The 11945-nt window shown below is 46.8% G+C and overlaps 1 protein-coding gene across 3 annotated transcripts in view; it reads right to left on the bottom strand.

Annotated features, from left to right (window-relative positions):
• The window catches only part of LOC122168862 (transient receptor potential cation channel subfamily C member 4 associated protein), a 31266-nt gene extending 20987 nt beyond the window's left edge, over positions 1 to 10279 (bottom strand). The window contains exons 1-4 of one of the 3 annotated variants that reach the window (XM_042834503.1): positions 10163 to 10279; positions 2097 to 2225; positions 1706 to 1822; positions 334 to 391 (exon numbers count right to left, since the gene is read on the bottom strand). In XM_042834503.1, coding sequence (XP_042690437.1) covers positions 334 to 391; positions 1706 to 1822; positions 2097 to 2225; positions 10163 to 10279 — 421 coding nt within the window. Of the gene's footprint in view, positions 1 to 333; positions 392 to 1705; positions 1823 to 2096; positions 2226 to 2538; positions 2560 to 9722; positions 9935 to 10162 lie in introns of those variants that run through there. The other 2 variants (XM_042834506.1, XM_042834504.1) reach the window with 2 other exon arrangements.
• Positions 10280 to 11945: the final 1666 nt, after the last annotated feature.

The following is an 11945-nucleotide window of genomic DNA, read 5'->3' on the forward strand; positions in this document are numbered from 1 at the left end:
CCTTACATAAATAATGTTACTGGGTTATTGTTAATAATCGTTAACAGCAGCCAGCAGCCACAGTAAGAGGAAAAGTTTCCAGTGGTTGTACATTTCCTGCACTGAGAAAAGTTATGCTGATAACACGAATACTCGTGAGCTTCACTTTGCAGCAGATGAGTATCCTAAACCCCAGCATGAATCAGCACTACAGAAAATAAAGAAACCAGTGATTCACTTTGGAGCAGGAAATCCCCGGCACGGAGAAAAGAGCAACAGAAAGCTGGAACAGCTCATGTCTCAAAAAGGGGCACAGCAACAACGAAGGAAGAGGCAGCACAACTATTTACTTACTTTTTTGTTTCTTTTTCTGTGTCATAAGAGTTGGTCTCATGAGAATTTCTACTAAAAGCTGAAATGACAACAGACACAGAATAAAGGGAATAATAACTGGAACACAAATGAGCAATTAATTTGTTGGTGACAAACCCAAACTTAGTCCCACCTCTGCTGAAATCACTAAGATTCAGTGTCCAGAGTAAAAAAAAACCACTGGTGTCAAAATTAACAGAAATAGCTGTGTTCACCCTGAAGAAAGAATAACAGTTATATAAAATAGTTTTCCTATGGCAAACTATTAAGAATGTGAATCTACAAAGAAAGTAATTTCACATACCAGGTAACATGAAGGATGGAAATCACACATCCCCCAAAATAATGAACCTTTAGCAATTTTCCAATATTTAAGTATTAAAATAAAAGTGCTTTGCATTCTTGTAGCAAATGCACTTCAACAGGAGGCACCACTGCTTCTGTTTTAAAAATAAAAAGTATCGTTTCAAGCAGTTTCATATCATGCTCCAAATTTATTGGGTAGCTGAAAAACTTTGTCCTCAGTTGACAAGATATTAGCAAGTAAGCCAGTGTTTCAAAAACATCTATTTAGGATGGATTGTTCTGGAAACAAAGGCACAGTGTTGCAATGAGAGTGAATCAGCAAAGAGACTGCAAAAACCAAAAAGTCAGTCCACTGGAAAACACAAGCCAGAGATTTCTAAGGAAAGCTAAGATCACAGTGGCTGATGATTGTGAACTGGAGTAGACTCAGGTATCTGTGTAACACCAAACTGCAACGAACAGAATAAAAGATGAATTGTCAAAACATCACACATAAACCTATCAGCCCCTAGTTTGTTTTTTTTTTCCTCCCATAGATGAAATAGTGCATTACATGCCAACAGTAAACACAGACCATCTTGCTAACAGAGCACACAGTGTGCTTAATAAGTCCTCACACACATCCTTCAGTGGTAAATGAAATTCTCAGTGGTACTGAGAGTACTGTAGTACTTAATCTTACAACTAGAAATCATTTGAAACCATTTCTTAATATTCTAGAGGTCTCGTAGCTCATTGAGCTACCTGAAGGTAAGAATCCAGAGAGATTCCAGTCTTTCATGTAACATGAAAAGTGTCTCTCCTGCACTGAGGACTCCATGTCTGGTCACAGTATCTGGTCACTGCAGGTGGGGCCGCGCCAGCACAAGGCAGAACAGCCACAATTGTAATGGTTAACATCAGCACAGTAAAATCATTCTGCAGATTGCATTTAGAAGAGTCTCAAAGATCCCATTTATGGACATACCAATGGTGCAACTGTTTTGCAAAAATCCTTGGAAAAACAACCAAAAAACACAGCAAAACAAACCAAATAAACCATGCTTACATCAACTCCTCCAAACAAGTCAAACGTGTACGTATTGGGGAAAGTGGACTCTTGAGCAGCTTTTCTATCTTCTGTCACGAATGCCATGGCTTCCATTGAAAGAAGTGGAGAAATTTCCTGCATGCAAGAAAAAAAAAAAAGAAAAAAAAAGAGATGATTTATAAAGAAAACTATTCATCTGCATATATACACAACTTCCACAGAGCATCCATGGATCTACTGGCTCATCAATTACATGCATTCCCAGCTCTTATCTACATTCAATCCACAGGTACAATCAGAGAAACAGTTCCAAAAATCACAGTTAGTAAGCATATTTAAAGTAAGCCTTTAAAGAAAGTAACAACAAAACAGCACGTGGATTCCAGAAGAACGCAGAGGAAGGCACTACCTTTAAGATGCTTTGGCACTGGGAGAAGTCGCTGTTTGGGTGGCTGTGCTCATATAGCTTTTGTAACAGCAGGGGAATCCCATTCCACTTTGCTTGTTTATCTCTTTCCTTCAACAAGGCCTCTGTGATCTGCAACAAAGGAAGAATGCAATTCCCACGTGTCCAACGTGTAACGCTCAGGAAAACAATCCGTCCACAATAACAAAACAGGAACATCACAGAAGAAGTGTGTGCTGTAGGCAGTATCACAGCAAAATGCAGCCCCTGTCTCCAAGCAGGGATTTATGCAGGGCTAGCAGCAGAACTGTGCGGATGGTTAACGTATCTGAAGGACAGAATCACAGAATCACAGAATTGTAGGGGTTGGAAGGGACCTCCAGAGATCATCGAGTCCAACCCCAGGACAGGCCTGAAAGCAGATGTTATCATTTTGAATACTTACTCCCATCCCATAGTTCTATATGGATCACGTTTTTCAGAGGGATCACATTCATCCAGCTCCACAAGCAGACCTCTGACTGACAAACCACTGAAGGAGGAAATTGGTGACCTTGACACTATCAAAAATGATATGAGACTGAAGTAGAGAGCATGCAATGAAGACAGACTCCATTCCTTTTCCCATTCAGTGTGTAATGAGTACCTCCTCAGCCAAGTCCCTAAAGCCATTACTGGCCATAGCAATTACCCAAACCAAAAGGACTGACAAGCATGCTCCTGAGGAACGTATCTACACCACAGTAAGAATTCCTCCTCCAGTCCTGGGCTGGTCATAAATGGCAACCAGCATCTCCACCAGCAGGGGAACAGCACTGTGTTATCACTCAGGAAGAAGGCTGCAATCACCAAGAACACCTCAGCATTTGCTGCTACATTTTTGCCAACAACTCCAGTTTTCCTCCTTCTCAGAACATACAAAAATCCTCAATATTTATCACAGTGCTTTACACCTGAAAAAATCAAGCTGCAGCACAATGCTGATGAACATTCCACTCAAAGAAGCTGCAGCAAGTGCTGCAAAGCAGGAAGGCTTCCAGGGTGATCCAGCAGATGCTCTAAAGGAGGAACTCCTCTGTGAAGTCCCCAGTGCAGTTAATGCTAACCAAAATGTAGCCCCTCTCCTTAAAGGTGCTTCACCAGAGGTTCCTAACAAACCTGCAGTGAGGACTGACTTTTGTACAGTTATGGCCAACAATGACAAGATGTCCAACCAGCAAGATTTCTGGTAAAATGTTTTACACACCAATCCCCAGGGAGAGCAGGACCATATTCCAGTGCAATGCGAGTGCATTTTCCCTTACCAGACCCACACTTGAAGCTGCCCTTGCTCTGTGCAGTCACTCCCTGATCCCTGGTTAACTCCACGCTTCCTTCCATGCTCATTGTTCCGAGCTGCAGCCAGGAAATCTCCTTCCTTATTGTTTCAGCCCAGGCATCCTTCTCAGCTATACCTCAGAACAATTCCAAAGGGCTGTTCAGTTCCTGATTAGACACAATTATATGCAAATATACTCCTATTTCTGAGAATTTAACTCTTTTCTCTCTGTGTAAGACAGCATACAATGTCAGAAATTTGTCATGATGAACTCAGACTGGCAGCATCTGCAAGTCCCCCCCCCTTCTTACCTTCCCAGATACACAGGGTTTCTTTGTTTTGCCTTAAATCAAATACTCAGATTGGTACTTAAAGAATCTCAAGGCTCTTAAGGGTCTGTTTTTCTTGTTACAAGGAGTGATCAAAGCAGTGTGAGCAAGCCTGGCCCGTAACACTGCTCTCTTCAGTTTTCAACTTTTCTCATATTTCCAACTTGGAATAAGAGTCATCAACCAGCATTGCTGGGGAATGACGCAGAGCTCCTTCCATGGAGGCTGTTCCTACAAGAAACGGCAGGGCAAAACCAGAAACTCAAAATGGCTTTGCGTCACTTAGGCTGTGAATAATGGGTCAGCTCCTTTGAAGCCACAGATCCCCATCCCTCCCCCTGAGCACCCAGAGCACAGGGAGCTCTGCCACTGCCCCATCTCGGCGTGGGAGGAGCACACAGCACCGAGCTGCAGGAGGAACCAGATTAATTGCTGGGTGAAGCGCAAAGAACACAGGGAAAGGCTCCAGCTATCCAGCCCAGCTGATGGAGAAGATACTGCAACACTGAGGCACAGGGGCTGCAGCACGAGGTTCCAGGGTGCAGCACAGCACACGGCATCCAGCCCTCAGAGTGGCCAAAAGGCCTTCAGCACTAATAAAGCCCAGTCCTGGGCTCAGTGCTGCGTTTGCTACCCACACACATACTTCTCAGTTTGGGGCACGATCTCCACTCTCATTTCTGTACTAGCAGCTCTTCCTCTCCCCAGCTGATGTATTTGTGCTAATCCGCAGAAAACTTCCAGACTTGAAATTCTGAAAGGCTGTAGTAAATGTTTCCTTGTTCTCATCTTCTTTTAACTGCTTTCCAAGAGCAATTTTTTCTTCTCTTGATTTAAAACCCATCCTTGGTTTCGCTGCAAACTCCAGCTTGTGGTCCCCACTTTACAGTTACGAGGCTGCCCTGGCTCTGAGTATTTCCATTGTGGTGGGGCTGTATTTGCCAACATGAAGATTTTGGATTCTGTGGATGGATTCAAATTCAATTAAGTTGTATGGAGTTGACTTCCTTTGGAACCATTTTGGTTAAGACGTGTGCCTCATGATTTCTGTAATAGCAGCAAGAAGTGTAAGTGTTTCTTGTAAGTGAAGTTGGTTTTCTCCTCGCTGTCTCTGGGTAGACATCAGTGAGCAGCCATCAGGATTAGTGGGGCCCCATTCCCTCTCCAACACATTTTTGGTCTCACCTAAGCAGGATAAACCCAATCAAACACGGACTCCTCAGAACTCTTCTTCACTTGCTGGACAGCTGCAGAGCATACCTGAGGGACCCCAAAGGAAGGCTGTGAGGTTAGACCTTATCTGAACCTGCCAAGCTGTGGCAGCCTGGTTCACAGACATTCAGGAGGATTTAGGCACCGAGCTGAAACACAGCATCAAGCCCCTCCAGCACCACAAGGCAGGGCATGCACAGCACTTCGCTTCAGCCTCTCCCAGAGGACTGCAGCCCACTACAGTAGGAATACTCTCCCATTATACAGTTATATGCAGGAAGAATTATACACAAAGTCAAAGAGACTGCAAACAAATCTAGATACTTTTTCTCCTTCTTCCAGTTAGAAATCCTTTTGGGTTTCTTCAGGGCATCCATTAGCAATTTCTAACATTCAACAACTACTAGCAAATTCCCACTCTTTCACCACACCATAAGCAGCCCTGTGCTCCTATCTCCCTGAATGCACACCCTATCAGCTTAGCTCCCCTTTCCCTTCTCCCCAGCACCTGCTGCTGCCGTGTCCATGCAGGACTGCAGTGCTCCAGGCACAGTCCCTGCTGCTCTGTGCCAGTGCACACGGTCAGAGCTGCACCATGTGCTGCAACACCTGTTACCTGTCTAAAGCTTCTTGCAGTGATGATTGCTTCGAAGCCTCTGTATGCTTTCCCATTTTACACTTCAAATGTTTCAGTCTTACTCAGCAGTCATTACAGGAAAGTGCTTTCTATGAGGCTGCTATCTGAAAAGGCAAAAGCAGTGAACTCAGGTGTCCAGGCATCCTTCACACCACTAAAGGACTCGTTCTGTGACAGATTTTATTATTTGGGGCTTTTTTAGTTCCTTTTTAGGCCGTCGCAACTGTGGATTAAGCTAAGATTGGAAGTCTCTAAAAAAGCAGAATTTCCATTCCCAGTATTCGTCTCAATTCTTTGTGTAAATCCCATGTTCAGAAAGTGTAAGAGAAATAAAATGGGCAAATGTTAGGGATCTCACAGAACAGACACAAGCACATGGCCTCTGCGTATTTAGAAGGAAACCAAATCCTTTCCATATCCCTTCCGCCGAGCCTTTTAGGCTGCATCTTTATGAAACAGGAAACTAATATTTGTGCAATTAAATATTTAATTTTCCTCCCTGCAGTACTAACTTAGGAAGTTGTTTCTGACACACAGCCAGGAAAATGATTATTCACAATTTTGGGGACCGTCCAGTCATTTCTTCTCTTTACTGCATTTTCCTTCCCAGTCACTACCAAACATTCCTTTGCACAATCTGTTTCTTTCCTCCTGCTACTTTGCACACCCAACCACCAGGTTAACCCCTGCCCCGTCTTTGTTTTCACAAGGCAGCACTGCAGACACACAACCTCAGGCCCGTGCAGCAATTCTGGGAAGTGCTTTAGGAGAAAGCGCTGAAGCCTGCAGGTGCCAGTCATCCGTTGGGTCTTTGGCACACAGCTGTGGGTAAGAACGTGTCAGAGGCCCCAGTGCTTTATTTGCAAAGGCAACTCCCTGCAGGTGGCCCGAAGCTGGCAGAAATCCCCACTGCCAGCCTCCCTGCAGCCCCAAGGTGTGGATTATTCCTCCCAGCACCAGGGCTCCTGCAAAGCCCAGCCCAGCCTGCCACCCTCCTCCTGACATCCCAAAAGAGGGGACAAACCTGGAGGCACACTGACAAGGACAGGCCCTGCTGCAGCCATCCCTGTGAAGCCCAAAGCAGTGCTCCCCTCCGTGTCTGCAGGAAGAGCTGTTCTATGAGCCACACCTCATCTACCTCCAAAATCCACAACCGCCTCTGAGAGCAGAACGACTCCAAAGCAGATCCTCAGCAGCGGCAGCTCTTCAGAACTAATACAGGGTACCAGTGTTTATTTTGATGATTTCATGCTCAGAGAAAAAATAAATCAATAAGATTGTAAAATATTAACTTCTCAGTGATCACTCTTGCCTTGGAACTGCCAGTTTCTTAATCCATTTTGAAAGCAAACAACATGTAAAGATAGCTAGGAAAAGGCAGGAGCAAGGAACTGTTTTCCTCCCACTCACTTTTAGTCAAGCAAAATAACACTCCCAGAGACTAACGTTGCCACTTTTCAACATCATCTCCAGCATATGACAGAGCTCTGCTCCCTGTTACATAAAAGCCAGTGCAAGCTGTCCAGCACTAGCTGGCTGTGCTCTCCTGAAGAGGTGTAAGCCTGCTCAGAGCAATACAATTAGAGCTGCTAGAGAGGATTATGTTCACGTGAACATCCACTTGTCGTCGTTGTCAGGAGGAAACAAAATTGGTTGGAAAACAAAATATTTTCAGAGATTTCATAATGGTAGGAAATGTTTTCCTTTCACAGCAAAATAGTTCGAAGTGGATATGGACTACAATGCTAAGCAGAACCTCAGAACAGCAGACTGTGAGACAGAGCCGGAAAAACAGACTCTTTTCCACTCCAATTGTTTCAGCAAAGCCTTGGCAATCCTGACAGTGTGAGACCAGTGCTGACGATCTGCTCTTGGGACAGCACCAAAGCATGCTAATTTGCCAGCAAATCTCTGGCTAATCCATTATTACACTGCTTCTCTACAAGGATTCACACTGGTGCATGTAAATATCTTCTGCTTTCATGTTACAGACACGCTTTTCACAGCCTGCCTGCAGCAGATGAGGCGTTTGTCCTCTTGCAGATGGGACGAAGCTTTGCTTTGAGCCTGGTCAGGTGAACCAAAACACTCCCTTGCCTTGATGGAACTGCAACACAAACCCTGCCATGTGTTATTTACAGTGCCTCTGTGCACAGCACAGCTGTGCCAGGACAGGCACCACAGGCCAGCCAGTTCACAAGTAATATTTTCCTTATAAGACGTGTGTCACTTCTGGAAAGTCAGTCTGCTTCTTGTTTACTGGCACCTGAAAAGCCCCTTTCACTTGCTCAGTGCTCAGCACCAGGGCAAACCTTTACATGAGGTTATACAATCTGAAACAGAGGCTGGTGTTCACAACCAGGGCAGCAACTGAGGCTAGCAATACGGCCACAAAGGATATATGAACACATAATGGCAGTGTTTACCAAAACCTGTTTCATTCATCTAACATCTTAACAATAATGCATACAGGCCAGCTGCCAAGAACACGGTGACTTCTGGTGGGTGAGAGCAGCAGGAACACGTGGCAAAGATCCAGGTTGTTCAGAAGTTCAGCTGGCCTCAGTGCTGCCAGATATTGACGTAGCTGTTGTCCAAATTATTTTCGTGTCCTTGTAAGATCAGGCTGATGAATTTCCATTGACACACATCGATGTTATCCTTACCATCTCAAGAACCAGCACCTGCTTTCCTCATACAAAAAGATTTTGAGATCACCTAAAATCAGTATTCAAAGCTTCATTACAAACAAAGCAAGTCTGCTGTTGCCTACAGAAGAATACTAATTGCTTCCCAGAGACCAGATGCTGAAGCAGCACCAATCTTGTGGGAGAACAGGGCTCGGATGGCAGGAACCACAACAGGCAATGGCGTTTCCCAATCTCTCTGAAGTAAGTGCTGGAAAAGAGTTTCTCCACAGGACACCAGATGTGCAGCTCAAGCAGCCTGCAACAGCTTCCCTGCAGAGAACATTAAGGGCACTGTCCTGACTTTTCTTCTAGACCCAAACACAGCAGCTCAGAAGCCTTCTGCTCTCAGGCTTTTCAAAGCAAATGAGCTGAGAACCCCATTCAAGGGCTCCACGCTGCTACAGAGGAGTCAAAAGAGGAAAATGGTCTGATAAACACTGATAAAAATAGGACTTAAAGCACCCCAAACTGCCTTGTGCTTCTTTAAAGGTTAGGTTGAAGTGTTTTAAATTTAGATCTACAAACAAAAGACTTGCTTCAAGGTAACAGTACAAAGGCACAATTCAGAGTTGAAAATCATTCAAGAAGTTTTTTTTTTTTTTTTTTTTTTTTCTTCCCCTCAGTCTAAGTAATTCAAAAATGCATTCCTACCACATTTGTGAAGCACTGGGAGCCCTACGGCCCAAGCCTGAAATTTCTCAGCTCAGCACAGACACAATGAAACGTATAAAGAAAAACAAACAAAAAAGCAACAAAATTCACCCTGAATTTGGACCTTGTGAGAAGGAAGAAGTAGCTGGCAGAAGCCTCCTTGATTTCTCCAAGTCTGGCCATTTGTGGTCATTTCAAACAACTGCTAACAGCCCCAAATTAAAACATGGTACAACACTGTGCTTCTCAAGCTAAACGAAGCCCAGAGCAGACACAGCAGCCCCGCACTTCATGTTGGTGCACAACCTGGTTACAGGTTTATTTGGCTTAAATTGCTATGGGAGCCTAGAGCACAGAGGCAGAGACACAGGTTGGTGAGCCACCACAGCCTGTGTCTGCAGAACGCTTTCCTAAAACAACCCACTGAAATAGCTGCCTGTAAAACAGAGAGTAACAGGGTTAAATCCAAGCAATCAAGTATTAACCAAACTGGCACCTGAGCCAGCAGTAGAACCAGGACAGAGCAGCAGCTTAAAATCACCTCCTGCCTCTTCCACCTACCTCATCTACAGCACTGGGGATGGATGCTGATTTGGATGAGCAAGTATCCTCCCAGGGACTGCTCAGAAGCCTTCTTAATCAAGGAAGGCTGAACTAATGAAAACCTAATGGCTGAACTAATGAAAACCACTAAAATCCCATTTTTACCACATTTGAAAACTTAAGATACCGTTAGCTTAATAAAGAGACCACCGAAAAGCAAGTTCTTTATGCCACGCTTCTGTTTCCTACCTTTGCACCTTTAAAAGAAACACCGACTGTTGTTTGCAACAAGAAACGAGCAGCGCAGAACCCCGGGGCGGCTCGTTAAGAAAGCAGCACACACACACACGACAGGCAGCAGCCCGGGTGGAGGAGCTGCTTCCATTCCTCAGCGTTTCCCACCATCATCAGCTTACTCGCAGAACCCAGCACGGCTCTGCGGCCTTTCCCCATTTAGACGAAGGACGGGATAAGAGGAGCCCACAGGCGGCCTGCCCTACCCCTATCCCTGCTGCTGCCCCCGCTCCAAGGCCCGGCCCCGGTTCGAAGCCGATCCCCGAACGGCCCAGCAGCCGCAGGAGCGCAGCCTCAGGACCGGGCCCAGCGCAGGCCCGCAGCTCCGCCCGCCCCACGGGGCCCACGGTCGCGCAGCCCGCCCCCCCGCACACACACAGCCCTCCCGGCGGTACCTGCGCCCCCCGCGTGAGCCCGCGGCCGCTGAGCTGCCCGTGGCGGAGCTGCGCCAGGATGTTGGTGGGGGCTCCGCGCCGCCGGCGGCCGCCGGGCCCAGGGCCTACCGCCGCCATGGCCGCTGCCCCGCTCGGCCCGAGACAAACAGGAAGCGCCCCCTCCCTCGCCGCTTTGTACGGAGCGGCGCGAGGGACCTCCGCAGCGCCCCCTTCCGGGCACGGCGCGCTTTGCGGGAAGAGGCTGAGCGCAGGGCATGCTGGGAAATGTAGTCCAGGGGGCTGTGCGCATGCGCAGTGTGCCGGCACGGAGTGTGGCGGCGGGACGGCGGTGGGCTGTGTTTGGCAGTGGCCGTTTGCCCCAGCGTGCGTTTGTAAATGCGGCAGAGGCGGCTGTGCAGGTGCCGCTGCGAGCCACCAGGCTTAGCTAACAGCCCTCCTCCGCTGCGGGCCTAACAGGCGCTTGAGTTAAGCTGCAAGGGCGTTTGGTAAAGCTGCCACGTTTCGTTAGGTGTCTGAGTCATAGAATCCTTAGGTCGGAAGGGATCGCTGAGCGCCGTCGTGTCCAGCTCCCCTGCAGTGCACAGGGACACCTGCAGACCAATCGTGTTGCCCAGGAACCCATCCAGCCTCCTGTTTTAATGTCTCCAGGGACGGGGCACCAACCACTCCAGGTAACCTGTTCACTGCCTCACCAGCCTCACCATAAAGGATTTTTCCTTTCCAACCTAAATCTACCCTCCCAGAGCCTGAAGCCATTTCCTCCTGTTGTATCACCACAGACCTGCTAGAGTCTGTCCCCTTCTGTCCTGTCGCTTCCCTTCAGATGCTGACGGGCTGCTCTCAGGTCACCTCACAGCCTTCTCCATGCTGCACAGCCCCATCTCGCTCAGCCTGTCCTCACAGGAGACGTGTTCCATTCCGTGGATCATTTTTTTGGCCCTTCTCTGGATGTACTCCAACAGGTCTACGTCTGTCCTGTAATCAGTGGCTTGCAGCCCTCAGAACATCATCATCATCATGAGCAGCGGGCAACCGTGCCATAAATAACACCAGGGAACACCCAGATGCAGCTTAATTCAAATACTCAGCCAAGGTGCAGACGTCCAAAAGCCTTCCCTGACCATGCTGTGCAGGCTGCTTACCAGCCCTACTCCCAGCACCCTGGTCTGTGCAACACCACAACATTCAGGACAGAGGAAACAGCTCCTTGGTCAGCACAGCAGGCCAATGCCCTGTGAACCTAGCTGAGGTGAACAATTCAGACACAGAACTAAAATCCACAGTGCAGCATGCAAGGAGCTTCTCGAATCAAATTAAGACAAAACAGCAACTCACAACCATGTGAACAGCACAGACCACAAGAGAGACCTTTGCGAAAACCTGCTCTGCCCCGAAAGAAAAAAAAAAAAAATCAATTGCATTCACATGAACTGCCAAGAAAGTGCAAAACATCACAAATACCTGAGGGCTAATAAAGCAAACAAATCAAAGAGGTCACACCAATTTACAAAGGCAGACACCCAAGAATGAGTTCCTGATTCACATACAGGCAGCAGCTCCTGCAACTTAACCATCACCAGTAGCTACCTTCATCCCTTGCTTGCTACAGCCTCTCTTAGACTTCTAGCATGTGTTGATCATGCTTATTTATAGAAACCACGATCTGTTAATGGATGACTTGCTGTTCAGATAAATTGCTGTTCACAGAAAACCATTTAAAGAAATGCAAACATGGCACTCTTCTCACTTACTCTACTTCATAGGTACAAAAGGCTGCTCTCAG

The sequence above is a fragment of the Centrocercus urophasianus genome, unplaced genomic scaffold (assembly GCF_019232065.1).
Source record: "Centrocercus urophasianus isolate 14NV4802_14NV808 unplaced genomic scaffold, USGS_Curo_1.0 seq_47, whole genome shotgun sequence".
Lineage (NCBI taxonomy): Eukaryota > Metazoa > Chordata > Aves > Galliformes > Phasianidae > Centrocercus > Centrocercus urophasianus.